General features: G+C 51.9%; 2 protein-coding genes across 5 annotated transcripts in view; both read left to right on the top strand.

The window, feature by feature from the left end:
- Positions 1-24,582, top strand: part of ANKRD11 (ankyrin repeat domain 11) — a 158,880-nt gene extending 134,298 nt beyond the window's left edge. For all 4 annotated transcript variants that reach the window (XM_010579566.1, XM_010579565.1, XM_010579568.1 and 1 more), the window contains 9 exons: positions 8,242-8,412; positions 9,632-9,835; positions 11,718-11,860; positions 12,310-12,457; positions 13,290-20,023; positions 21,327-21,425; positions 21,532-21,675; positions 22,801-22,893; positions 23,833-24,582. In XM_010579566.1, coding sequence (XP_010577868.1) covers positions 8,242-8,412; positions 9,632-9,835; positions 11,718-11,860; positions 12,310-12,457; positions 13,290-20,023; positions 21,327-21,425; positions 21,532-21,675; positions 22,801-22,893; positions 23,833-24,018 — 7,922 coding nt within the window. In that variant the 3' untranslated portion in view covers positions 24,019-24,582. The remainder of the gene's footprint in view (positions 1-8,241; positions 8,413-9,631; positions 9,836-11,717; positions 11,861-12,309; positions 12,458-13,289; positions 20,024-21,326; positions 21,426-21,531; positions 21,676-22,800; positions 22,894-23,832) is intronic.
- Positions 24,583-27,435: 2,853 nt separating this feature from the next.
- Positions 27,436-27,931, top strand: part of SLC22A31 (solute carrier family 22, member 31) — a 4,683-nt gene continuing 4,187 nt past the window's right edge. The window contains exon 1 of the mRNA XM_010579703.1: positions 27,436-27,564. Coding sequence (XP_010578005.1) covers positions 27,436-27,564 — 129 coding nt within the window. The remainder of the gene's footprint in view (positions 27,565-27,931) is intronic.

The raw sequence follows: 27,931 nt of genomic DNA on the forward strand, positions 1-27,931 counted from the left end.
TGGGTGCCCCTGCCCCTCTGCAGAGCACCTCAGCTCTCTCCCAGAGGCTCCACCTTGGCATGGGAAGGTTTTGGTTTTTTTGGGGAAGAGCAGGGAGACAAAACCCCAGCCGGCCCTCTGAGCTGATCTGTGCGCACCGACCTTTCCCTGGCTTTGGAGGGCTTAGCCGGGAGCCCAGGGCCGAGCCCAGGGGCTCGTAGCCGGTTGGGGAGATGCTGCTGGTGGACCGGGCTTAGCGTGAGTACGGTCAGCAGGAGCTGGCCTCAGAGCTTAAAACTTCTGCTGCTTCGCAGGCTCCTTCGTGCTAATCCCCCAAGTATGTTATGTGACGCTAATTACTAGGTTAGAAAACGCTTGATGAATCAGATGACCTAAACCATCATCCTCTCCTGGAGCCGGCTGTTGGGTTGCCTAATGCCTGCGAGTGTTTTGAGCGACACTGCATGGGAACAGGCTCGTTAGTCACAAGTTGCGAGGCTGGCGAGGGAATCCGTGAGAAGCAAATTGCTGGCTTATTAGAAAATGCATCTGTGTACGAAACTGTTATTTGTGCACGTTTTCTGTTGCTGGCTTCGGTCTGATGTGTGCAGCTGGGGGACTCTAATGGGCTGTGCTGCATTGGGTCTTTCTTTGGTTGTATAATTTCAGTCCTTTTACTAAAATAGTCAAGAAACTGTTCTCACCTAGCAACCAGGGAGAGAGTGAATGTCAGAGCTTCTCCGTTTCTAGCTGGGCTCCATAATGCCGGTACAGTGTGGATAGACTGGCAAACACCAGCCTTCAGATCACCCTTAGAAACTCCCCGTGTGCATCAGCCATCTGGGAAGTGCTGTGCGGAAAAGCAGGTCGTTTTATGATGGGAGCTGCCATAAATCTCCCTCCTCCCCCCGCCTCACCTCCTTAACATGCAGAGTGAGAGGTTGCAGTGTGCTGTGTCTCTGTGAACCAAAAATCTATCAATGATGGCTTTTTCCTTAATACAAGAGCTTTTATCAGCGCTGTCTGCAGGGTGTCCTGCCCCCAGCTCCCAGGAGGGGAGGGCTGGCTGGGCGGCTGTGCGGAGCCTTCCTCCCCCGTCCTCCCTCTTCCAGCTCTTTCTGTTTTGTGGGAAATGAAAGGTCTGGACCTGAAAATTGGTCTCTCTCGGAATTGTTCGTGTTTAACATGGAGATTGTTGTTTCTGATAGAAGCCTCTCGGTTCCTCTCGCAGCGGTTTGTTAGCCCGTGGCTGCCCTGGTGAGAAGATGCATTAACACGTTTCTGCACAACTGTGTTGTCTATCCTACAAGTCTAGGGAAAACGCCTGTATTTAGATCGCAGGCTATCACACAGCATTAAACCTCTCTAGCCGAATTATGCTTTTAAAAATACCGCAACCACTGGGGTCAGGGCCTGCGGATCGTCTCTCCCTGGGACCTGAGGTGAGCGGTGAGGACGGTGGGCTCAGCTACACGCACAGTGACCTGATGTGGTTGTAAAAGGGCTTCTTCCTCCCGCCAGCACCTCTCCACTGCTCCTGACTGTTGAATCCAACATCTCTGCCATCCTTTCATCTTAGCTGTGCAGGCTGAGTCTCTGGCTCTGCACCCTCTCCATCCTTCAGATTAGGAAACTCTCGCTGCTGTACGGGAGCGACTCAGGGCACCTTCCTTGCCGTTGTGCCGAAGCAGACCCTGTTACAGCTTTTCCTCTCGGTTTCCTTTTTGGCATCTGCTTTTATTTGGCTGATTAGCCAGACATCATCCCCTCTCTCTGCCCCCCAGCCCATTTGTACTGCGGGCTCTGCAGCGTGTCCATGAACTCCCGGTGCCAAGCATTTCTCCTCCCTGCATTGGCCCTCAGGTGCAGCTCTCCAGCCTGCGTGCCCTATTCCTCTGCTTTATGGTGGTCTCCATGCAGCCGTGCCAGCCCTGTTTGCCCTTCTCGCTGTGCTCTTCGCAGCCTCCCGTTTGCCTGGCTTCTGTCCTGCTCCCCTGCTGCCCTCTCTTGTTTATCTGCCCGTGTCGTTGTGCTGCTTCCCATTTCACGCCGCTGCTGCGCTTAACCTGCCGCTGCTGTTCCCCTCGGCACCATCCTGTGTGCTTGTCCTTAAATTCTGGGGTGCCTGCGGAGCCTTGGGACGTGGTTGTATCGTGCTGTTGGAAACCTTTCGACTCATGATACGTCTTCTTTAGCACGTGTTAGTCCACATCTGCAGATGCCCTGCGAGCATGTGTAAGCATCCGCGCGCTGGGGCTCCGGGCTGCCCGCACTCAGGTTAAACCTGCTTTTCCCCTGGTTTTAGCTGACATGCTCCAAAACGTTTTATGCCCTACAACTTCTGCAGTAAAAATGAGTCACCCTTACACATGCTAGGCTGTGGATGGGGAAAGCAGAGGCTTGTGTGGTCTCTTGGGGGTGCAATGCAGTCTCTACTGCTGTCTGTGCTGTTCTAATTTATTCTTATTGATCTTTTGTTTGTGTGCTTGCTCGGCAAATAAACTGTTGAAAATCCCGACTCATCGGCAAGCCAACAGTCAGTTTCTCCGTGCAGCGCTGGGATGTTTAGCGTGAGCTGCTTATTTGGAAATGGTATTTTTCCTCAGGGTACCACCTTATATGCATGTGTCGTCATGTCAGAGCAGTTTAAACGGATGCTTTTTGCATTACAGGGTACGACGCATTTGTGGGGAGCGAGGAGCTGTGCTGCTCAGCCACAGCTCTGGGTTGGAGCTCCTGTCCTCATAACCTGCCAGCATCTCACAGTGCGTGTTTGAGAAATCTCTGAAAGATTTTCCATCACCGCCCTTTTCTCTTTCCTTCCCTGCCTCTTTTCTCTCTCCCATTTCGGCTAGAGCTGGGGGTTCAGCCTGCGTGGTGCTGCCCTGCACGCAGAGCCAGCCCAACAGCACTTGAACGTCTGTGCGAAGCAGCGCCCGCCCTGGGACCTCCGCGGAGCCACCGACGGGCTTCCAGCAGCCCTGGATTTGTGTTCCCCGTTGCAGCAGCACAAGCATCGCATGACCTGGAGTCTAATTTGTGCTAATGCTCAGACCCCTTTGTCCTGGGAACCTGCTCCTGTTCTGCCTTTTGCGAGCCTCTCGGGTTTAGTGTGATGAAAGGAAGGAGAAGCAGTTTCCCGGCTGTGTTTGGCAGCCGCAGCTCTGCTCAGATCCTGCTTTCCCCTTTAAGCTTGTGCACGCCGTTCCTGCTAGCGTCAGCGTGAGGGAAGAGCCGAGCAGGATCCCCAAATTAAACCACGGCAGCGCCAGGCTGAAGTTTTGCTCTGTAGGTTTGCAGAAGGCTGAAGCAAGCAGCAAACGAGCTGCTTTAAAAATAGCTAAATGGAGGTGTGGCTCATCCCCGGGCGGGCGCAGAGCGCATCGCTGGGTCGGGATCAGCGTGCGTGGTCCAGCCATGGTCTCTGATGATCAGCAGTGAGATAACCAGGGGGGAGGGGGGCTCCTTGCCTGCGCACCCCCTTGTACCTCTGTTTTTTGTGCTTCCATGCAGGGACTGGCATGTGTACAGCCTTGCTAATGGGGCTTTAGTGTAAAATAACCTTTATTCCTGTTTGCTGAGGTATTTACACACTGTGAGTGTTTCTCTTAATTTGCTCCATGTTGCTGCAAGGTGTTACAGAAAAGCATTTAATTAGAGGAAAAGGAGCAGCCTGCAGGAACCAGTGGCACTCAGTGCCATTGAGCAGAAGGCTTCGTGCAGGTATGCCTTTTAAATCTGCTGAAAACCAGATTCTGAGTAAAGTCTTCTGAATTGAAATAAAAGACTTTTGCAGCTCTGTTCGCCTGGGACCGGCCAGGGCCGGGGAAGCCAGCCCAGAGCTTTGCCAGTGCTTCACTCATGCAAGGCTGAGCAGGAGCCTGCCGGGCACTTCTGCTGAGGCTGAGGATGGGAAGCGGAGCTGCCGGCAGCATGGAGCAGCTCCTTCTCCATCCTTCCTGCTCATGTTTCAGACCTCGCTTCTGCGGCCTCTCTGCATTGCCTGAGCATCGTGGCACGCAGGGAGACTGGGGTTGCCAGTACTGGGAGCCATGGGACGCTGGGTGCAGCTCAGCCCTGCCTTGCTCCTTATGCAACCGGTGCAGGGAGCACAGCCAGCGACCTACTTCCCCCCTCAAATGCTTAAAGAAGTCGGATTAACCTCTGCGCTGCGGCAGCCGGCAGACAAACATCTAATTGCAAAGGGGATAGTACGGCGTTTCTCTGCTGCCTTCCAGCGGGGAGGCCTTGGGGGAATGGGTGAGTGAGGCACAGGCACCCAGAGGGAGAAATCTCTTTACTGCTGGGTAGAAGAAGGTACCGAGGAGCGAAGCGCTGTGGTCACGCAGCACGTGAGCAGGACTGGATGTGATCCTCCAGCACCGGGGACCCGTGCAGCGCCCGGTGATGCCGCTTTCCCCCAGGGAAGCATGCGCGAGCCCGAGTCCTCGGCTGCCTCCGCCAGCCCTCGCTGCCTCACCACAGCGAGCAAGAATGCGGCAGTCGCTTTCCAATTTATTTTTATCTTGTTGATCGCATGCTTTTTAATGTTAAATGTTCTGTGGAGGAGGAGATTTCTGCAACTGCAGAATTAACAGGAGTTTAGGGGTTTTTGGTTGAACTTGGTAATCAATTTTTGCAAATCACAGGCTCATGCTGACAACCTGCAGCAGCCGAGTAATATTAATGAAAATGTTCCCATTCTAATTGTGGCTCCCTCTGCACGTACACGCAGAGCAGCCCTCTACCACAAACAACTCTTGTGCATCGTTTGTACTTCAAAGACACTGCCCAGTGGCACTGGCCAAGGTGTGACCCCCTTGAGCATCTTTGTGCCTCGCTTTGCAGTGTGGCTGGATGCGGCCAGGAGCTGCCTGTTGAGCTGAGGCATTCGGAGAAGCCAGGCCTGGCCGAGTGGGATTTAACAAGCCTGCTTTGAACGGCAGCTCCGGAGCCTAATGAGCAGCAGGAAGGTGCTACGTATGCAGATTGGGTCTCCCTGTGCTCGGGGCGAGCATGCCTGGCGGGACATGCTGCTCAGCAGCATGGCTCCTGGAACTGCCCAGGCTAAATTGGTTTTTTTACCGTAAGCACGTTGAGTTTAATTTTATTTCAAGCCATTAAAAAACTATCTACTTTCCCGTGATCTGATTTCATCTTCTAGCTCTGTTAGGGCTGCCAGGGTGACTGAAATGTGGCTTCAGAGAATTAGACCAGGATTCTCCTTCAATGCACAGATGTGTTTCCAGGCCTTGTATTTGAAGAGGGATGGCCTGTGCCGTCTGGTTGGAGAGATTCCCTGGTACGGAGTTGTTATTTCTTAAATGTACAGGATCCCAGTTGCAGGGGGTCGGTGGAAATCATCTGCTCTGGATGATACCTTTGCAGGAGGAGAGCAGCAGAGGATGGCACCTTTGTGCATGGTCAAGGGAAGGGGTTTTGGAGCTGCCTGCTCGTCAGCCAAGGGAGTGCAGGAGATAGCAGCAGCATGAATTGAGCTGGAGCAGTGGAGACGTCCCCACATGCTGCTGCCCTCGTCTGCCAGAGACTTTTACTCTGCTGGCAGTTCGGCGAATGAACGAGGAAACCTGTGCTTCGGCGCAAAGTCCGGCAATTGAGTTTAAACCCATCTGTTGACGGTTTCTCCTGACCTGCTGGACTTTGCGCAGAGGCAAAGCAGGCTCTGTCCTGCTGGTGGCTGCGTGCCGGTGACCCACACTGAATTTGACAAAATGACAAATACCAACTGGATGAGCAGAGCTGGGTTAGAGGTTGCAGACTGCAGGATTTGCCTTTCCCTGGGCTGCCGGACCCTGCCCTGGCACAGGGGTGGTGGTAGGGAAGAGACTGGATGCAGCTAGTCAATTAAGCTTGCGTTTATGTGAGCCGTTGCAAATCCTCTTGGACCTCTGCATCTTCCCACACTTGACTCCCAGTTTCAGGGTGCTGGAGCTGGGGACTGGGCAGACACTGGATGGTTATTTGGTGGGGTTTCCCCTCCCTGGCTGCTGGGAGTTGAAGCCCTGTTTCTTGGAGAGTGTTACCAGACAGGTACTTGTTTGCAAATCTCCTTGTATTGTCCCTCTAATGCTTTCTGGGATTCTCAAAATATCTTCAGCAAAATAGCAAGCATGTTTAGAGTCAAATGTTTGAGTAGAAGAGAGCCCATGCCTATGCTACCTCGCTGGAAGATTTGGCGTACCGTATCAGCAGTGTAGTCAGCCCGTGTGAAAGTGCTCCAGGTTACAGCGTTCCTCTTCGGGGGCAGCAGGTACTTGTAGGCTTGCTGTGATAAATAACCCCATCGATTCGTTTGCGTCTTCTGACAGCATCCTGGCGAGTACCAGTCCCTGCTGGGGCTGAGCCCGGCAGGACCCAGGGGCTGGCAGCTATGCGAGTCCAAGCTCCCTTTCATTAAAAAGATTTTTACTTTGTGCTTCAAAGTCACAGGTGGGATTTGCTCACTTGAAAAGCAAGTGCAATCAGCTTGAGAACAGAGTTTCTGTGTATGCGGGAGGTTTTGAACAGCTCATCTGGATGCAGTCCTTTCATTACGTCAGGGATGCAGCGAGGTGTTTTACTGCTCAGGTTTCTTGAGCAGCATCGAATGGGCCTTGATTCAAACTGGTGTTCGAGCATGCGATAAGAGGGCAAGGCGCTGCTCGCCTGCATTTGATAACTTTTATAGCTGTGGCTGCTAAGAACGTCGTTACCGGCCCTCTGCACGTAGTGGGAGCCCTGTAGTTAGCCTTGTTATAAACAAACTATATCGGTGCTTAGAAATAGATGTGAACAAAGTTGGATTTTCCACTCACACGCACCGTATCTTCCTTATGCTTCTTTGTGGGTTTAGGACAGTTGCCTGGTAGGAGGGATGCAGCTTGGCTGTTGGCAAGGAATTGCCATGCTGCTCTGCACATAGATGTTCTGTCTCCCTTGCTTGGCTGGCTCCATGGAAGAAAACTTAATTTTTGTTTCCTGAACTGGTACCTTGAAACTTTGTTCATCAAATGCATCCCTACAGTGGGTCTCTGGTGTGGCTGCGGCTCTGCGGACCCACTGGAGAGCACGCAGCTGGATTTGTGCTTTTGCCGGACAGCATCAACAAGCAAGCAAACCAGAAGCGCAAAGGAAGGGCTGCTAACTCCCCTTGCATGGGAAAAGGATCAATGCTTGTGTAAAGAAAACTGGAAGAATAGTTAAGAAAAGCTGTAGAGTCAGGCTTCTCGCAGAGGTTAGGTGTGCGAGCTGGGCTGAACTGGGCAGCGGGGCAGGAGGCAGCAAGTTGCACAATGCTCGGCAGGGTCCAGTTCTCACCAGCTTGCAGCAGGCTGCTGTGTGGGTCGCTGGGAGCGAGGCTGGAGGTGCAGGGAGAGGCTGGGGTTTTGTCTCCTTCTTGTGCACATGGCATGCCAGCAGCAAATACTGGCTTTAGAGGCGGTTGTGCTCAGTCCCTCAGCAGGAGCTGCCTTTGTAGCTGGATGATTTAGGAGACCGAGTGTCAGGCTGGGATTTGGGGGATGACAAGCCGGGCACAGGGAGTTTCTTCCTCCCCTCCTGTTTGTTTGGGATTTTTTTTTAGAGGGATGCAGGAGTAGATGTGGCTAAGCAGTCGTCAGCCTGACCGCAGGTGGGTGCTCTGTGCTAGGCTGGAAGCAGCCTCTTTGGGAGGAGAGGGCCAGCCCGGTGCTCCCCAGGGCAGCGCACCCGTATGGCTGCAGGGTCCTTGGTTTGATGATGATGAGGGGGTGAGATGGCAACGTTTCCGAGCTGTTGGCCTGTATCTCGTTAGCACTCTTTGTTGATGCTTTTAGATGCCTCCAGTTCAGTCCATGCTGTGGTGGTGTAAGGCTGCGTACGCTCCTCGAAGCACCATGGCATGAAATGGAGGCTCCTAGAAGCAAGATGGAAGGTACAGTACTGGCAGTGGCCCCACGAAGGACCCGCTCCCTCCCTCTTGTGCTGCTCTTTGATGGTGGGGGGAGAACTTGTAGAAGCCTGTGCCGGGAGAGACTGTCGGAGGAGCCGGTGGGCAGCAGGAGCGGTGCGTGTCCTGGCTGCAACCGCAGCCGCGTGAGCCCAGGCGGCTGCCCCACATACTGGTGCTCCCACCGCAGGGATACGTCCTTCACCGTAGGCTTTTCCATTTGCGAGATAATGGAAACGGAGTTAGAGAGCTGTTAGCACTTTGCTCAGAAATGAATGTGGTTTCTGTTACAGCGACGTTTACGGCTTGTGTTTCTGTGTCTCTTTGCACCACAGAAAAGCAGGGTCCAGAGCGGAAGAGGATTAAAAAGGAGCCCGCCACCAGAAAGCCTGGCTTGCTTTTCGGAATGGGCCTTTCGGGGATCCGGGCAGGCTACCCACTCTCCGAGCGCCAGCAAGTCGCTCTCCTTATGCAGATGACAGCAGAAGAGTCTGCAAACAGCCCAGGTGAGATCCGGAGGGTGGTTTTGCTCAGAGGTGTGGGCAGATGGGTGTGAGCTCGCAGCGAGAAGCTTGCGAATATCTGGGCTTCTCAGTGCCCGTCCCCGGGGTCACCAGGCGGTTCAGGTAGCTCCTCGCCAGCAGAAGAGATGAGCTGCCACCCCCAGCGTGGTGCGGGGGGACTGGTACGCTGCTCTGTGGGGTCTCCCCCCCGTCTCAGCACCGTAGGTGGGATGCTGGAGTGGGGCAGCAGGACACCCGTTCTCCTGGGGCTCTGCCGGTGACTCCAGGCACGGGCTGCTGCTGGGGTTCGCAGGTGGCTGTGGCTGCCCTTCCAGTATAAGGCGGTAGCAGGAGATGTCCCACGGGCCGAATCCAGGCCACCACTGAGCCTGCCCTGGCTGCTTAACTAGAGCTTTGGTTTCATGGGAGCTTCCTGTACATCTGAGCTTTGCGTTTTCCACTGGCATCTCAGGCTGACTCAGTAAAGGAGCATTGTGAATAAAAGTTAAAAGTATCATCCCTCTCTGGGTTTTTTAATGTTTCTTCTTGCAGAGAGGGATAAGACATGTAACCACTGGAACTGTAACTTGAGATGCAGAGCAGCTGGAATGTGTTTGCCATGGATTTTGTATTTTAGTAATTTTTATCTGTTGCATACATGACCCCCAGGGGTTTTAGAGGCACTGTGCTATCTGTATGCGCACATGTGCATCCTACACACAAACGTCGCAGCCTTTAGCCACATATTTTGTTGCTCTTAACACCAATCTAGCTGCTTATGTTGCTATTACTTAGGGGGAAAAAAAGGCAAAAAGCTATGTAGTCTTCAGAGCATTCAGATGCTCTCCCAGGAAATGTGCAGTCTCCTCCCAAGGCTGTCAGACCTCACATGTACTTGGTAAAAGGCCACTTCCCTTAGGAAATGAGGTTTTAGGGTAAGGAGCTGCATTGTCTGCTCCTAAATCATGGGATTGCCTACAGTCTTTGCAAGGACTGCAGTTCTCTCCAGTGGGCTTTGGCAGCCTGCAATTAGTATCTGCATTATACACACAGAGGCTTTCCTCTGTCTTCACATCAACTTCAAGAGATTCAGTTGTCTCTCGGTGCCTTGTGGTGAGCGTTTTGGGGGAGACGCGAGATGAAACGTGTTGCAAGAGCTCCCTCTAAGGGTGTAGGGCTTCCTTTGAATTGCGGTTCTTGACTGTTTCTCTCCTCCGTGCAGTTGACACAACACCAAAGCATCCCTCTCAGTCTACAGTTTGTCAGAAGGGAACTCCTAACTCTGCCTCCAAAACCAAAGATAAAGTAAATAAGAGAAACGAGCGAGGAGAGACTCGGCTGCATCGAGCTGCCATCCGAGGAGATGCCCGGCGCATCAAGGAGCTCATTATCGAGGGTGCAGATGTCAATGTGAAGGACTTTGCAGGTAACCAGCCCGCTGGCAGTACTGGCAGGGCAGCCCACGGATCCAAACCTTTTCCAAGCTGGTTGCATGTTCCACCTCCAAGAATGGCTCCCACCAGAGAAAATAGTTTCTTTATAACATGGATTTGCTACTTGTAAAGAGGGGATTAACCAAAAATAATGATTTTGCCCTTTGGGGAGAAAAAAGTCCTTTTTAAAAAAAACAACAAACAAAACCAACCTACTGCGGATCCGCCAAAACAATAAATCCCGGAAAAGCATCGGTTTCCTTGTTGGAGTTTGGGAGCTAAATTTCCAGGCTGTCCTGTCTGCTCTGAACATGCTCCCACTCGGGACAGTGATGCTAGGCTGGGCTTGATCCGTAGCGATCCCTGGGGCTGCCGTGGCTCCGTGCTCTGAAACTGCAGCTGGGACCCTCTGGTGTGTTTTCTCACACCCTTTCACATGGGTGCTGTCTTGGAAGTCTGGAGGGGGATTTGCAAAGGGAGTTGGACTGTTTCAGCTCTTTTTTTACTTAAAATGTAAGAAATTATGTGCAAAAAAATATTGAAAAGAGTGGGTTTGTAAAATCATCACTCCAGAGTTGAATGGCTGATGCCTGCAGCGTTCTGGGGTTTGTTTTTAAGTACCGAACATGGGGGTGCCACTGACGGGGGGCAGTGCAAATGTGAAGGGCGAGGTCAGGCTCCCAGCTGCGCCAGCTGGGCACCCGAATTAGAGGAAACACTGACTGTCCTGAGCCTCAGCTGAGGAGTAGCACCACCACCTCCTCCTCCTCCTCAGCAGCACTGCCAAGCTCCTGCTTCTGGTGGTGGGAGTGGGGAAAGGAGCCTGGGTGTGGGGCTGTGGCCGCAAACGAGCCTGGGATGGGAACGGCCCCGAGTCCTGCAGCGAGAAGGCAGCCGTGAGATGATGAACAGTGCTGTTCATGCACGCTCGTACCAACGATGGGGCTAAATTAGCGTGAGGCAGCCTGCCTTCCAGCACGTCCAAGAGCTTGACTTTGCTCTTTGCTCTTCTCTTTGCACGATTTTAGGGTTATAAATAGATATGCATGTTCCTCTGCCTGTATGATTAATATCAGTGCTAGACTGAACTATCAGTTGTGATTAATTCTGGTCCCAGGTGCCCCTTTTTAATGCTCCAAGTGAAGGTAACGGAATGAGCTCCCACGACACTATCAGCAAAATACCGAAAGAGCCACGCGCATTTGCTGGGAAACTTCAAAACAGTTTCTGCTTAAAAATAGTCTTTGAACATGATAAAATATTTCATTCTGTGTTCTTCGGAAGTTTGTTTGAGAACTAGAGCCACTGTTACTGTGGAGACCTGCTGTTTGGTTTCTCCCTGAGCCAGGGGCCTGTTTTGCAGTGGCACGGCTGCTTGCTTTGGAGAGCACACAAAAAATATTTGTGAGGTCTGTGTGGGGGATGTTTCAGAGCGATGTCTGCAGTTCAGAGCTCAGTCCTGATCTGGGCGGCAGTGTTTCCCTTACGGAGGAGTTGGAACGAGAAAGGATTTGAGACCTGACTTCCACACGGCATCAGCAATTCTCTTGATTTCCTACACAAAACTTTGCCTTTCCGTTTCCTGGGGCTCTGTCCGTTCTGGCACATGATCTGTCTGTAGCATGTTCCATGACCAGAGGGAAAAGTGGGATTGATTCCACTACCGCCTGGTTGGAGTAGCAAAGCAGAGCTGCAGGTTTCTTCCTGCTGTGCCATGGGGAGCTGGGCAAACGAGACCATCTTCTGGGCTGTCAGAGCCACAGACCCCTCGACACACCGGCACCTGCAGCGTCTGTGGATAGAGGTTACTTGTCACTGTCTCTGACTTTCTCCATGAAGGTGGTATCCATGTTCTAAGTGTCCCTTTGCTTGCAGGCTGGACGGCGTTGCATGAGGCATGCAACCGGGGTTATTACGACGTTGCAAAGCAGTTGCTTGCTGCGGGTGCCGAAGTCAACACAAAGGGGTTGGATGATGACACCCCGCTGCATGATGCGGCGAATAACGGGCACTTCAAGGTTGGTTTTTGCTGGATTTCATAGCTGTGTTTTTAATTACTTTTTTTTCCTTTGTGCTTCAAGCAGCCAACTGTGCAAATACAGAGATTTTATATAATTATTATTATTTGTTGCTGATAGCCATGTAGGTGGCAAGAATTTTCCTGCTCCAGTGCTGTTGAGTGTTTTACTTGTTTTTCCCCTGTGCAGGGGATAGTTCATTATTCTTCTTCTGGAGGTGGGGAAGGAGCATGGCTTTGTGTCTTGTTCTTCTCCCTTCTTTCCTGCCTAAGTTGGTTCCTGTTGCTGGTTTTTGTCTCCTTTCTTATTGATGACTGTTAGTGCCATAAGGCGTGTCCTGAGGATAGACTGCTTGAGGACATTCCCCTTTTAGTTACATATGAAAGTTGTACGAAAACCCTGGAGTTGAAACATCATGAACATCTTCAAGTCTCAATTTCTGTTTTCAGGTGGTGAAATTGTTGTTACATTATGGAGGGAATCCTCATCAAAGCAACAGGAAGGGCGAGACACCTTTAAAAGTAGCTAATTCTCCCACCATGGTGAATCTGCTCCTGGGAAAGACCACGTACCCCTCCAGCGAAGAAAGCTCAACAGGTGAGATTGAACTTTATGTGAACATGGGAGTGATGTTTGTGGCCTGCAGCTATCTGTTAATACAGAGACGTTAAGAGGACAGTGAAGTTAAACTCTTGTCAGAATATCTGCACGCTGCTGCCACGGTCAGGAGTCCATCTGTAGCTGTAACCCAAATTCAGACAACATAACTACCAGCCTTTAGCTCCGGGAGCTCTAGCTGTTTGCCCTGGAAGCCTACGTTGAGATCACTTGCCTGGTGCAATCGAGATGTAGGATTGGAAGCCAATTGCAGGTAAATGGATGTCTTACCTTTAAAATGTGGGTAATATTCCAGCTCGTGCATGGAGAGGAGGAGGTTTGCGTGCACGTGTATTCCCTTCCCTCCCCAGTTGGAGGGCACAGTGCTCGGCTGTACCAGTGCTGACATTTCAGGTTGTGCTCCCGGGCTGTCCCTCAGCCTGTCCCATGAGTGACACTATTGTGGCTGTGCCAGGTGGGAAACGCTGCAGGTTTTAATTAGTGCTAGTTAGAGTTCCAGTTTTATGGGGAGTCTTGACCTATGCTGTGTATGAGTGTGCAGTCATAACCCTGTTAAAAAGTTTTTCTCTTGATACACCCAGGATGTTGTTTGGAGGAATGCCCCATGCAGGTTTGAGATTGGATAGCTATTCCTTTCTAAAAGCTCTCCCAGCCTGGCATTTTGAGCTTTCAGCTGCAAACTTAGCAAAGGCTGGTTGAGGCAAAAGGGCAGCAGGGCTGTTCGCAGGGGTTCACATCTGCAGCAGACTGATGATGTTCACTCCCCGAAACCCCTCGCAGCCCTTAACACGTTGTTCTTCTCTCTCTGCAGAGACCTCAGAAGAGGAGGATGCCCCTTCCTTCGCTCCCTCCAGCTCTGTTGATGGCAATAACACAGACTCAGAGTTTGAGAAGGGTTTGAAGCACAAGCCCAAGGCCCAGGAGCCCCCCAAAACCATCACCCCGGTGAAGGATGAGTATGAATTTGATGAGGACGATGAGCAGGACCGGGTCCCGCCACTCGATGACAAACATTTGCTGAAAAAGGATTACAGAAAAGAGACTAAAGCAAACAGTTTCATTTCCATACCCAAAATGGAAGTGAAAACTTATACTAAAAATAACACAATTACACCAAAGAAAGCTGCCCACCGCATCCTGTCGGACAGCTCGGACGAGGAGGAGACCAGCGTTGCTGTGGGGACGGGGGAGAAGCTCCGACTTTCGACCCACTCGATATTGCCCAGCAGCAAGATTCGGGAGCCCGCCAGCACAAAGCCGCAGAAGGAGAAAAGCAAAGTAAAAAAGAAGCGGAAGAAGGAGACGAAAAGCAAAGAGGTTCGGTTTGGCAAAAAAAATGACAAATTTTGTTCCTCTGAATCAGAGAGTGAAAACGTGGAGAGTGAGGAGGATGATAGAGACTCTCTTCAGAGCTCTAGCTGTGTAAAGGACTCCAGGCTAGTGCTAAAGGAATCCTCCTTGTTTAACTCTCTGTCTGCCTCATCGACCTCTTCTCATGGGAGTTTAGCATCCCAGAAACATAATCCTAATCTTACAGAACAGCACTCCAAGCACTGGAGGACGGACAATTGGAAAACCATATCTTCTCCAGCTTGGTCAGATGTCAGTTCCTTATCGGACTCCACCAGGACGAGACTGACGAGCGAGTCAGACTACTCGTCCGAGGACTCGAGCTTAGAGTCGCTAAAGCCAGTCAGGAAGAAACCAGAGCACAAAAAGAAAAACACCCCACACAACACTGTTTCTGAGAAAAAGAATTCATTCCATAGCAATGTGGATGGAGCAATTCCAAAGCTGGACAAGGAGGGGAAGGTTGTTAAAAAGCATAAAACAAAACACAAACATAAAAACAAGGAGAAGGGGCAGTGTCCCATCAGCCAAGACATTAAAATAATCAAAACGTTTTCTTTTGAGTTTGAGGACTCTAAACAAAAGCCTGAGAAAGGCTTGATAGTAGAGACAGAAAATCCAGTCGAAAACAAGTTGAAAGTGTTAAAGCATGAGCGAGAACACAGTAAGAAGGAGGAAAAGCTCCCCAAAGGTAAAGTGGAGGAGAAGGAATGGTTGTTTAAAGATGAGACTGGAAAATCCTCAAAAGAGGAGAAATCTTTAAGAAAAGTCAAAGATGGTAGTAAAGACATGAGCAAATCCTTCAGAGAAGGATTAAGTAAATCAGAAAAAGAGAAACCTGTAAAGGAGAAGTCTCCCAAAGAGGAGAAGCCGAGAATACACAAGGAGGAGAGAAAGAAGAAGTCAAAGGACAAGCAGTCAAAATCTGAAAAGAAGAATGAGCTGAAGGAGGAGAAGGTTTCTAAATTAGAGAAAGAAAAATCCTTCAAGGAAGAGAAAGAAAAATGCAAAAAAGAAAAACTTTACAGGGATGAGTCTGGATTTGATGAGTTTAATAACAAAAACCAATTTCCCGAAAGTGAGGACACAAAGTTCAGCCTTTCGGATGATCAGCAAGAGAGGTGGTTTTCAGACTTGTCTTCTGATTCATCCTTCGATTTCAAAGGTGAAGATAGCTGGGATTCTCCAGTAACAGATTTCAGGGAGATTAAAAATGACACCGTGGCAAAACTAATCATAGAACCCATGAAAGAGGAAATTAAAGACAAGAAAAAGGAAAATAAAACAAAAGAGAAGAAGGAATACAACGAGAAACGTAATGAAAAGGACACTTTCTTAAAGAAGAAAGAGAGGGACTATGTGGACAAAAGCTCCGAGAAGAAAAAGGACCAAACAGACAGACACAAAGTTACTCCTAGTTATTTGCCTGAAAAGGATAAGAAGAGGAAGGATTCTGCAGAGAGTGTCAAGGAGAGGAAGGAAAAAGATACAGGTGAAACCAACAAGGACAGAAAAGATTCCTCTGATGGCTCTAAAGATCGAAAAGATACCAAAACGAAGCAGGAGGAGCCCTATCGAGATGACTTTAAAGAATATGGCTGCGAAACGTTCTTCAAGGATAAGTCTGACCCCGAATTCAGTGGTAAAACTCTGGAGAGTTGGGAGAGGCACCATTCTGGAAAGGAAAAGGAGAAGAAAGATGCTCCTGATAAAGAAAAAAAAGAAAAAGTGAAGCCAGAAAAATACAAGGAAAAATCCAAAGAAGGCGACAAGGAGAAAAATGAAAAAGTTGCTCCTGAGAAAATCCTGAAAGACAAAGAACTAGACAAGAGTTTCAAAGAGAAAAAAGAAACTAAAGAGAAGTACAAAGACCTGCACAGCAAAGACAAGGAAAGGAAGAGTTCTTTTGACCAGGTTAAAGAGAAGAAAGAGAAAAACTTCTCCACAGATCGGGAGGACTTCTCCGAGAAAAAGGATGAGAAGAAAGGCAAGGAGAAAAGCTGGTACAGCATTGCAGACATCTTCACAGATGAAAGCGAAGACGAGAGGGATGATTACAGCTTGACTGGGTTCAAAGTCAGCGACTCTGCTGGGAGCGAAATGCATCGTCTGGACAGTCTGCAGGAGAAGGATGATGGTGCAGCTGCTGAGAAGGAGCTGTACCCCGACAAGCACCGCAAGTACTCCTCCGACCGGCAACATTCAGGAGAGAAACAGAAAGATAAGGACTCCAAGGAGAAGAAGAAGGACAAAGGAACATCGGAAGGGGGAAAAGAGAAGAAGGAGAAGAGTTCCTTTGAAAAACACAAAGAGAAGAAAGATAAAGACTCTACCGAGAAGTACAAGGACAGGAAAGACAGAACGTCCATAGATTCCACTCAAGAGAAGAAAAACAAGCAAAAGCTCCCAGAGAAGGCTGAAAAGAAACATGCCAATGACGACAAGGTGAAAAGCAAGCATAAGGAGAAGCTGGATAAAGAGCATTCCAAAGAGAAAAAGTCTTTGAAAGGAGGGGAGTCAGAGAAGAGCCTGCTGGAGAAATTGGAGGAGGAGGCTCTGAATGACTATAGAGATGACTCCAATGACAAAATCAGTGAGATCTCTTCTGACAGCTTCACAGATCGAGGACAAGATCCAGGACTGACCAGCCTCTTTGAGTCTTCTAACCTTTCTCTTACTGATGCTGCTGAAGAAAAGTTTAAGGACTCTCTCCCTTTACCCTGCTTGCAGGACAAACTCAAGGAGAAGGAGAGACACAGACATTCTTCATCTTCGTCAAAGAAAAGTCATGAGAAGGAAAAAGCAAAGAAGGAGAAAACTGAGAAAAAGGAGAAAACAGAAGAATTCAAAGACTCCAGCAGCAGAAAGGATTCCACTCATTATGAAAAAGATTTCTCTGTGGATGGGGAGGCTTTTAGCACTTCCTACAACATGAAGGCAGAGCCTGATGAGGAACCAGAGAAAAGCATTGATTACTTATTTTCTGAAAAGAAAGATAAAAATGATTCTGAAAGAGAGCTGTCAAAGAAGGCGGAAAAAGAAAAGACTTACGGTTCCAGCACCATCAGCACAGTTAAAGAGAAAAAGAAGCGAGATAAACACAAGGAAAAATGGAAGGAGGAAAAGGAAAAGCATAGAGACAAACATGCAGATGGTTTCTTTAAACATCACAAAGACGAGCCAAAGTCAACGCTTAAAGACAAGGACAATCCTCAAGTTACCACCTTTAAAGATAAATCAAAGGAGGACAACCTCAAATTTGGTGAAACCAAACTGAAGGAGAAGCTGAAGGAGAACCAAGAGAAAGACAAATCAGAATCAATAAAAATAAGCAATGGGAATGAAAAAATAACCCTTTCCAAAGACAGCGGCAAGAAAGATGCCAGGCCAAGGGAGAAACTTCTGGGAGACGGTGATTTGATGATGACCAGCTTTGAGAGGATGCTGAGCCAGAAAGACCTGGAAATCGAGGAGCGCCACAAAAGGCACAAAGAGAGAATGAAGCAAATGGAGAAAATGAGGCACAGGTCCGGAGACCCCAAATTAAAGGACAAACTTAAAAGCTCAGAAGATGTGCGCAAGAGGAGTCTGGATCTGGCAACAAAGAAGCCGTTATCGTTGGATACTCAGCTCAAGGACAAGAAACTTAAGGAGTTGGGTCCACTGACTCCTATACTGTCACCTGAAAACAAGGCACAGCCTGCTGTTGGCACAGACTCTAAGGACTGGATAACGGGTCCTCAGCTGAAGGAAATCCTCCCGGCATCTCCCAGGCCGGATCAGAACCGGCCGACGGGAGTCCCAACCCCGGCATCCGTCGTCTCTTGTCCAAGCTACGAGGAGGTGATGCAGACACCCAGGACTCCTTCGTGCAGCAACGAAGACTACACGGACCTGATGTTTGAGTGCGCAGACTCACAGCACTCACTGCCCATATCCACGATGTCCATGAACGCCTGTTCTCCATCTTTCTTCGACCGATATGCGAATGTTTCCAGTGGGCTCCCCGAGAATCCAAGTCAGACCCCGACTCGTACCATACCCTCCACGAACCTTTATCGTTCCATCTCGGTTGATATCAGAAGGGCACCTGAAGAAGAATTCAGTGTCGGAGATAAATTTTTCAGACAGCAAAGCGTCCCAGCGACATCAAATTATGACTCTCCAGTGCAGCATTTAATGGAGGAGAAAGCTCCCCTTCCTTCTGTTCCTGCTGAGAAGTTCCAGTGTTTATCTCCTGGGTATTACTCACCAGATTATGGGGTTTCATCACCAAAAGTGGAAGCTTTGCACTGCGCGCCAGGAGCTGTCAGCGGAGTCGCCCAGTCGCCTGAAAGTGTCTTTTCTGGTTTGCAAGCAAAATCCTCCCCTTCGCACAGAGATGAATTGCTGGCTCCTTCAGTAGAAAGTGCTCTTCCCCCCGACCTCGGCATGCCCTTGGATACCACGGAAGAGCAGCAAGCTACTGCCTCCATTATGCCACCAGAATCTACCTACTTACCACCAATTGAAGAAAACCATTTTAGTTCGGGTATGCCAGAACAAAACAATATAGACTGGGATAACCCTCCTTCCAGAAACCCTGACGCTGCCATTCCTCCCACCCTGATGGGTAACCCGGCAGAGCACTCTGTCAGCTGGTCCATGGGCTCAGAGCTTCTGATGAAATCTCCCCAAAGGTTTTCGGAGTCCCCTAAACCTCCGCTCTGTTCCCTAGAGCCGATTCATCCTACACCGGTAGCCTTCATTCCCACAGATACTTCCTACCCCGTTTCTCCCATATCTTACCCTCTGTCAGTGTCTGAACCAGGGCTCGATGAAGTCAAGGAGGATGCTGAGGAAGCAGTTCCAGGAGAAATAGCGAATGCCGAAGAGCAAGCTCCGTACATGTCCCCTACTAGGTTAGACACGTTCTTCAATAACTGCAAGCCTCTTCCAGAAGAAGCACCTGAGATACCTCCAGAGCCTCCCTGTATGCCAGCAGAACCTCAGGCAGAAGTTGTTAGCACGCCAGAAAACAACTATTTGGAAAACAACAACGCTGCGCCTGCAAATACAGAGGAGGCAGTAACGTGGCCTGATCCCTTCACCAATACAGAAGATGACTTGGACCTTGGCCCCTTCTCACTGCCAGAGCTGCCGCTCCAACCTAAGGATGTTGCAGAGACAGAGATGACTGAGGCAGAAGCCGTAGAAGAAAGCCCAGCAGCTGCTTCAGAAACAAGCGCTGGGATCGTTAAAGCGAGCGCATCCGTAATAGCGTCTGGTGAGCCGGAGGAGCCGCCGGCCATCCAGGCAACGGCCGTCCTGCCCGTGGAGACGGAGCCACAAGCAGAGGAGCAGAAACCAGAAGTGGCTGCACAAGAAGCCACCTCAGAAGCGCTGAACGTAGCTGAGGAAAAAGGAGCGGAGGACTCAGAAGCACAGATTTTCCAGCAGACCCCATCCGAATCTGCTCAGGCGGAGAGCAAAGAGGTGGAGGCCGTGCATGAAGACCTGTCGTCTTCTGGTGGGGTGGCAGAGAGCAGCTCCCAGGCCGGTCCCCCACCCGCGGCCACCACCGAGGGCAGCGTTTCACAGGAGGGTGCTGCGGCACGCAGTGGGAGCCAAGTCCCTTCCTCCCAGGCAGATGCACCTCTGGGCAACGCTCAAGCAGAAATCGTTGAACCAGTACAAAAACCAGTAGCAGAAGCTCCCAAACCTCCCAAAATAGAAGAGATTCCTCAGCGGATTACCAGGAACCGGGCTCAGATGCTCGCCAACCAAAACAAGCAGAACGCCGCCTCTTCTGAGAAGGAATTTCCTCCCGTTTCTGCACCCGCCACACGTGCCAAAGGCCGCATTACAGAGGAGGACGATTCCCAGGCTCAGCACCCGCGCAAGCGCCGGTTCCAGCGCTCCAACCAGCAGCTGCAGCAGCAGATCAACACATCCACCCAGCAGACGAGGGAGATGATACAGCAAACACTGGCAGCTATCGTAGATGCTATAAAACTGGATGACATTGAACCTTATCACAGTGACAGGTCCAACCCCTACTTTGAGTACCTCCAGATCAGGAAAAAGATTGAAGAGAAGCGGAAAATCCTCTGCTATATTACTCCCCAAGCTCCGCAGTGCTACGCTGAATATGTCACCTATACAGGCTCCTACCTGTTGGATGGCAAGCCTCTAAGCAAGCTCCATATTCCAGTGGTGAGTCACCTTCTCTCTTTAAACCACAGCATCAGGGACTGTCCCCTCCCTTGCTGCTACAAGCACAGCCCAGATTATCCCCTTATGCATCGTGAGCACCCTTGCAATGCCAACGGCACCCAAGCCGTGGCTTTAGCCAGCTTTTAGAACATGCTCATGACGACGAATCTAAGCCTTGGTAAGTGGATGGCTGCGTGATAAATGCATCCTCTGAGATGCTGTATTTTTGCAGAGAAGACCTTGGGCTGTGCTTAGGAACCTGAGATTTGTTCAGGCTTTAGAGCAAGTTTGTGTGAATTCACGGGATTTGAGGCTGGAAGTCAAAACTGCTTTGTACAAGCAGTATAGTAATTGGATAATGAACCTGGAAGACCGTAGGAAAAAGATGGCTCTTAACTCCTGCCTTCATTTTCCCAAGCACCGATACTTGACTTGCCGATAGCACACACACTCCTTGGCAGTGGGATCTGCATTTCACTGCTGTGCTGCATGAATGGACTTGCTAATACAGTTGCATCAATAAACTTAATGCTGCAGGCAGTAACTCTGGGATCTAGCCTGGAGGAGGAGGGTCGATACAACCGGCCACGTCAGGCTTTGTTCCCTGCTGCAGGCAGGGTGACGTACCCTGGTCTGCGGGTATTTCTGTTGCAGCGTAGTCCATGCGTGAGTTACTGTTTGCATGAGTTAATACATGCTTTGCCTGCCCCAGCACCGCAGTGGTTGTAGCCTGTGTTCTCATCTGCTTGTTCCTTTCTAGACTAACCCAGAGCTGCCTGCTCCTCTGTTCTGCAACTTGGGCTGTGCTCGAGGAGCGTCTTGCTCCCCAGGAAAGCACAGGACAGATCAGGACACAGGCACCCTTCCTGGTGCGCAGACTGGCCTGCTCCCGGCAGCGTTTCTCCAACAGTATCATCCCCTTTGTCAGACGCGCTCAGGCCCCTTTACCAACTGCCCTTGCAGCCCGTGGGGTGATTTAGGCTCTGGTTCTGCAGGCTGAGCTCGTCTCTCGGCACTGGACATCTCTTGCCCTGTTGTCTCACCTCTTGCTGTGGTCTGAGCACTGGCAGAATGTTGTCCTTTGCCTCCTGAGGAAATAGGCAGATTTTCTCCTCCAGTGAGCTCCGTACAGCACCCCGCAGGGTGGCACCGACTCCCTCTCCGAGCCCTGGGCCAAGGTGCATTTCGGCTACATGGCCATGCTGCAGGCAGGGCCCTGCGTGGTGGGGGGAGCAGGCGGCCCCCGCGGGCTGTGCACCCACAGCATTGCTGGCTTTAACCCTCCGCCGTCGTGTGCCCGCAGATCGCCCCGCCGCCATCGCTCGCGGAGCCTCTGAAGGAGCTCTTCAAGCAGCAGGAAGCCGTCCGGGGAAAGCTGCGGCTCCAGCACAGCATAGAGCGGGTAAGGGAGCACTCCGGGGAAAGTCCTGCTGGGGAAGAGGTCCCGAATTTCCTCTGCTGGGGAGACTGAGGCTGCCACGCTCACTGCTTCGTTTGCTCTTCCTCAGGAGAAGCTCATCGTCTCCTGTGAGCAGGAGATTTTGAGAGTTCATTGTCGGGCAGCAAGGACTATTGCCAACCAGGCTGTGCCCTTCAGCGCCTGCACCATGCTGCTGGACTCCGAGGTCTATAATATGCCTCTAGAAAATCAGGTCAGTGCCTGTCTTGGTGGTGAAGAAGTATCTCAGAGGTGCTGTGCAAGACCCCAAGGGAGACAGTGCTTTTCTGGACAGAGGGAGGGAGGGAGGGATGTAGGCAGGAGTTACTAATGCTCTCCCTGCTCAGGTGCCTGTCACCCACCGCGGCACGCAGATGCAGGACATACTGCAGGAGCCCTCCCCAGCACGTCCCCAGGTTGCCTAATCTGACTCAGTTTCTGGTGTCGCACGTTCTGGGATACCCCACGTGCGTGCCGGGAAAGGAAATGCATCCGGGAACACAGGGATACAGGGAACATCGTGTCTCTTTAGGAGCAGAGATGACTCACATTTATCAGTGAGTCTCAGGATCCTCTGCATTTCTTCTTGATCAAGATCATCTGCACACTTGAAAGGTTTATTTTACTACACTCTGGGATATCTTTTCCTGTTGAAGGAAGGGGAGAGAGCCATTAAATTGATTTGTGTCTGAATAGTGGCTTTGAAAGAGACAGACTCTGTCTTACAGCCCACAAAAAATGGTCATTTCTTCCTTCGATTTCATGTCGGTCTGTGCTGGAGAAAGGGGAATCGTGTCTGGTTTCTGCAGCTGGTGGCCGTGCGGCTGCGCTGGTCCTGAGCCATCCCACCAGCACCCTCTGCAGCCCGCGCCCTGCAGCTGCCGCCAGCCTGGCTTGCTCGGGGAAGCATGCTGCTGCATTGCGGGAGGGATCCTGTGCAGAAGATGGGATCCTGGAATTTATTAATGACCTGGTGTATTGATCCAGGAGCCTTGATTTTATCCCTCAGCATTTCCCAGCCAAGTGTCTGTGCTTCTACACCGAAGACGTCATGATCTTGGGCATGAGCTGAAGGAGACAGAGAGGTGCAAAGCAAAAGTGGGGAGTGCGTGCATGCAGGCATCTCTGTCAGAAGCTGAAGCCCCTGGCAAAGGGCTGCAAGAGCAGCAGGGAGCAGCGTGCTCTATTCTCCCTCCCTGCAGACACCTTTCTTGTTTCTGATGAGTGTGTACCCTAAGAGGGGTTTGAATATGGCCTGTTAGACCTGTGACTGCTTAAAGTAAAAAAAAAAAAGTAAAAAAAATTACCATGTAATTCTCTTTTGCTGTCTTTTTCATAGGGAGACGAAAACAAATCGGTCAGAGACCGCTTCAACGCGCGACAGTTCATTTCCTGGTTGCAAGACGTGGATGACAAGTATGATCGAATGAAGGTGAGAGGCGTGGGAGCCCCGGTGCTCCGGGCTGCCGCTGCAGCACGTGGGCAGCAGCAGGTCCTGCTGCTCTGCCTGCTGCCAGGAGGGTTTCCCCAAGAGGGGTCCTGGCTGTTGCTGTAGCCTGGAAGCTGCCTTTGTGGTTCCCAAAAATCTGGTGGGAGCAGATGTCCCGAGGTAGTCTGGGCAGCGTTATGTGATGGGGGACGCTTCTGTGCGCAGCACAGCGGAGAGGTGGGAGCCTCTGCGGGGACTACGGGAGTGCAGTTGCCTCTCCTGGTTCCAAAAAGGGGGAAGGGAGACACGTTCTGCTTCGGGTTGTCTGGCTGGCTGTTACTCTGCTTCGTGCCATATGGTCTGGAGCTTTCTCGGTCAGTTAAACCCTCGGGCACTACTCTTCGCCAGCAACACATGCTGCAGCAAGCTCAAAACCTATGGCAAACTTCAAGGTGGCAGGAGCCCGTGCAATGATTTTCCAGAGTCCTGTGCAGAGCTCTGGGTGGCAAACTGGCACGGTAGAGAGCAGGGACGATGGCGCTTTCAGCCGGTGACACGGAGAGAGTTGGCAGCTCTGACGAAGGGAGCCAGGACCCTGCTCTCGGGCAGCCAAGGGCCACTGCGGGGGCCGACGGGGACTGTCTGCCGAGGCTGTCGCCAGCGGGATCAGTGCTCTTGAGTGCTTACAAGCCTTTAAAAGCTGCCCCATGAGGCTCTTTTGGCTTTGCCCCTGCTCCTGCTGGAATCGGGCTCGGCAGATGTCCCAAGTCTACGTTTCTTCCTGCAAGGATGCATGCAGCATCCCTCGCTCCATTTGCCGCTCTGCCCGCTGCGATGGCTGCAGGTCCCCTGCCTTGGCTAGGTGGGACGGGCAGCAGGAGCCGTTCCTGCCCTCTCCCGCTCACCCCTCATCTCTGCTTGTTTTTATTTCCCCCGATCCAGACGTGCCTGCTCATGCGACAGCAACACGAAGCTGCTGCCTTGAATGCAGTGCAAAGGATGGAGTGGCAGCTGAAAGTGCAGGAGTTGGACCCCGCGGGGCACAAATCCCTCTGCGTGAACGAGGTGCCCTCGTTCTATGTGCCAATGGTCGACGTGAACGATGACTTTGTGCTCTTGCCGGCATGACAGTTCAAAACCAGGAGACATCACTGAAAACTGGCAAGGACGGGAGCCCTCCGAGGTCGGGCGGTCGAGCTCACATTCACCCTTACCGCTTGCTGATGAATCCCTGGTCAGAGGAGGAGGAAGCAGCTATCGGCAGAAAACAAAACAATAAGAAAAATAATTGCACTTTCTTCACAACGCGTCCCTCGCTTCCGGACTGACGGCAGCTCCGCCGGGCAGCGGGCCGGGGCGCATCTCCTTTCCAACCGGCTGCTGCGGCAGGGAGGCAGCCGGTCTGCGCGGGCAGCGAGCACTCACCGGCCAAGAGACTGGCAGAGGCATGGAGGGAGGAGGCCAAGGACACCATTTGTGTGTTGCAGAAGCTGCTGAGCGGGGCCAGCAACCACGTGATTCATGTACTTGTGAACACCGTGATTTCCAGCTCTCTGTTTTCCACTGGTCGTGGATCTCCTCTCGGAGAAGCTGCAGTAGGAAACCATGGGGGGGGGGGGGGGTGTTTGAGTTTCTCGTTCCATCCTGGGTATGTCTAAAAAAAAAAAAACAAAAAAAACCAACAAAAAAAAACCAACAAAAAAAAAACCAAAAAAAAAAACCACAAACAAAAACAATTAGAAACAAAAAAGACAGCGTCCAACTTGGGCAGACACGGCTCTGAAGGTGTGGACGGCTCCGGGCTGCGGAGGTGGGGTGCGCCCGCAGCGCCCCGCAGCAGCCGCTCGCCACCGTTTCAGGAGAGCAGAGGAGCCGCCTGCGCACCGTGCGCCGGGGCGGCACGGCCAGCGGCGGGCGGGGAAATGGTGACGCAGAGAAAGGACTTTGCCAACTGTGTTTTTAATGGAGTAAAATCCATGTGGTTTATATATTTTTTTCCTTTAATCTTGGGCATTTCGTTTCTCTTTCTGAGAACATAACTTGAAAACACTACAGAGCCAATACTCATATAAAGAAAAATTGTATCCCATAAATGCTGTACAGTTTTTATATACATTAACAATGTACTTTTGCTGCCTTCTAGATAATTTATTTTGCAACACATTACTGCACAGTTGTAAATAACTTATGTACTGTAACATCACTTTCAGTTATGTGTAAAGAAATAAATAAATTAATTAAAATTATCTTTGTATGTATAGTTCACCCTAGGCAGCACTTTCCCTGTCAAGGAAAAAATAAGGGCCAGGACGGTGTGCAGTGTTACTTGGAAGCCCGTCTGACGCACTCAGGTACGCACGGGGAGTCTGACCCACAGTCCGTACCGCGGGGATCTCTGGATGGTGACCTGATTTTTAACACCCACGTTGTTTTTCTCCTCTTTCCCTGCCCCTTTGCGTTCGGTGGAATTGGAAACCTGGCGGTGCTGACCCTGCAGCTGTGCCAACCCTGCAGCCGGTTGTGATGGGGGGGACCATGGGGAGAGGGGAGCCCCCCTGTGCCACGTGCCAACTGGGGGCACAGAGTGACGTGAAGAACGATGTTTGGGCTCGGGCTGGTGAGTTTGATGGACCCCGTAGGGGCTGCGAATTGAGGAGCTGATGTTTTGGGGTTGCAGAGTTTGGACAAGGACAGGTGGAGCCCAGCGCTGCCCTGGGGTTGCAGGTTGTTGTGCTGGGGCATCGGTACTCGGTGCTTTCTGGATCAAGAGGCCGGTTGCTGGTAGGGCAGGCAGGGAAATGGCTTCTTGGCAGCTGGGACGGCGCTGCCAGCGTGAGCTGGAGCCCAGGAGCCTGCGGCAGGGCTTGCGGCCAGCGGTGCTTCGTGCTGGTGTCCTGTTGCCCCGTGTCCTTGGGGATGGGCGCCGTCCCGGGGTGCTGCGCTCCCAGCCGCCTCCTTTTTCTTCTTTCCTTCTTTTTAATACTGAACCTCAGAAATCGGTCGCGTGGATCGCTGCTACCCCGTGGGCTGAATTCACCCTCGCTCCTGGGGCTGGTGAGGACGGTGCCGTGCAGCACGTGGTGCTCCCAGCTGTGCCAGTCCTGCGCCTGGCTGGGAGTCTCTGCCGGGGCTGCTCTGTGGTGGGAAGGAGCCACTGGTTTGGCGATGCCCGGCTTGGTTTTGGGTTGGGTGCCAGGTCTTCCTGCCGCCATCCTGCCGCTCTGTGCCGGCACCGTGGCCTCTTCTGCGGGGGGATTGCGTTGGACGTGCAGCTCTTGTTGGAGCCGTAACCCAGCCCAGGCTTAATGAAGTTGGCAAAGTCGAGCCTCAAGCACAAGCTCGCAGGGACGTGGGTGGAGAGAGATTCAAGTGCCTCTTCTAAGACCTCTGTGCCTTCCTTGTACCCGCTGCCCAACCTTTCCTGGCTGGCATAGCTGACGCGAGGGGCTGGTCCCTGTGGACGCTCGCTGTCAGCACCTGGTTTTCCTGCATTTTCTGCTTGGTTTTGCCGGGTGCATGTGCTGGTTGAATGTCTCAGCTGCCGCTTTTGGAAGCAGAGAGGTTATAAATGCGATTTGGCTCCTCTTCCTCTGCTGGTGCCGCTTGGCTGGGGGACCAGAGGGGACCCGCTGAATTCACGACCGCTTTTCAGCCCCATTCGCCTCTTTTGGCAGCGCAGGCTCTTGCTCGGCCCGGGCAGCCCCACGAATGCAATGCTCTGCAGCCACGGTGGCTTTGGTGGAGCACAGGCTCACACTGCCGGCATCTGGGCAGCCACGCAGGTCCCCAGCAGAAGAACACCCACCACGCTGGGATGCCTCCGCACCCGGCTCCCCCCCTTGCTGCCACCACCTTTGCAGCCGGTTGAGGAATTTTCCACGATCCTCACGCCGGGGACCTCGAGGGTTTCACTCCACTGTGTCGTAGCGGCTTTGTAAGAGCCGGGGTGGTGGTGAGGGAGGGTCCTGCCTTCCTCTGCCCGACCCCCAGCTCCTGCCTCGGCTCCACGAGCCTGTTGCCAGACCAGCAGCCACAGCGGTGACCGGTGCTCACCGCAGGCAGAGCAGGACAGGCAGTTTCTCGCAGCGGCCATGCCCTGGTGCCAGCCAGGGTGGATTTTTTCCCCCTCCCATCCTTGCCTGGGGTTGGGGTGGGCAACTGGTGCAAGCGCCAGGGCTGGGGGGGCTGCTTCTGCTTCAGGGGTTTCATTTGACAACACAAGAAAGCAGCCACAAGTAACGCTGATTAACTAATTTCCATCCCTGCTCTTTCGTTAAATAACCATAAATTAAATCATTGTGAGCACAGAGAGACCTTTCATCAGCTGGGTAAAGCAAGAAAAGTCCTGTACTCTGTTCTGACCTCAGTGCTGGGAGGTTCGGGAGTCCCCGGGGGTAAGTTTTCCTCCCAGTGCCGCTCCTCCCGGCCACGGACGTAGGTGCAGATACGTCCCAGGTCCCACCTTTCTTTTCTTGGCACTGGTCGGACTCGGGTGGTGGCGCGTGGGCTGAGCAGTGGCGAGGCCGCCTGGTCTGCAACGCGCCGATGTCGGGTTTTTTTATGCCGTCGTTTATGCGTACGCAGCGCTGGGCACCGAGGGTCCTGCTCCACTGCGGCACCCTCGGCCTTTCGGCTGTACGACTTCCCGCAGAGGGAGGTAAAAAGCGAATGCAGGTGGGATTTTGCAGATGGGATGTTTCTACCGTTGCGTGGGCAGAGCCGAGCGCCCGAGCGATGCTGTTGTCCCTCGGAGAGAACGTTTGTAAATAAATTTTAAAAAGAAGGAGAAAAAAACCCAGAACTTTTTTGCAACTTGGCTGTTTCGTTGGCTCTTCCCAAGGGCTCGCTGCGGTGCTGGGTGCAAGCGGGGGGCTCTGACCAGTTCCCTTCCCGGGGGGGCAGACCCCAACGGTCCCCTTTGAGGTTGAGGGGGGGCCCGGGTGCATTTGTGGGTCACGGCCAGGCCCTGGCACCCCCGGCTGCACCCCAGGACCCCCAGCTGGGGGGGGTCCCTCAGTGCCAAGTGGGTGCCTTGGCCTGG

The sequence above is a fragment of the Haliaeetus leucocephalus genome, unplaced genomic scaffold (genome assembly GCF_000737465.1).
Source record: "Haliaeetus leucocephalus isolate CR32 unplaced genomic scaffold, Haliaeetus_leucocephalus-4.0 Scaffold668, whole genome shotgun sequence".
NCBI lineage: Eukaryota > Metazoa > Chordata > Aves > Accipitriformes > Accipitridae > Haliaeetus > Haliaeetus leucocephalus.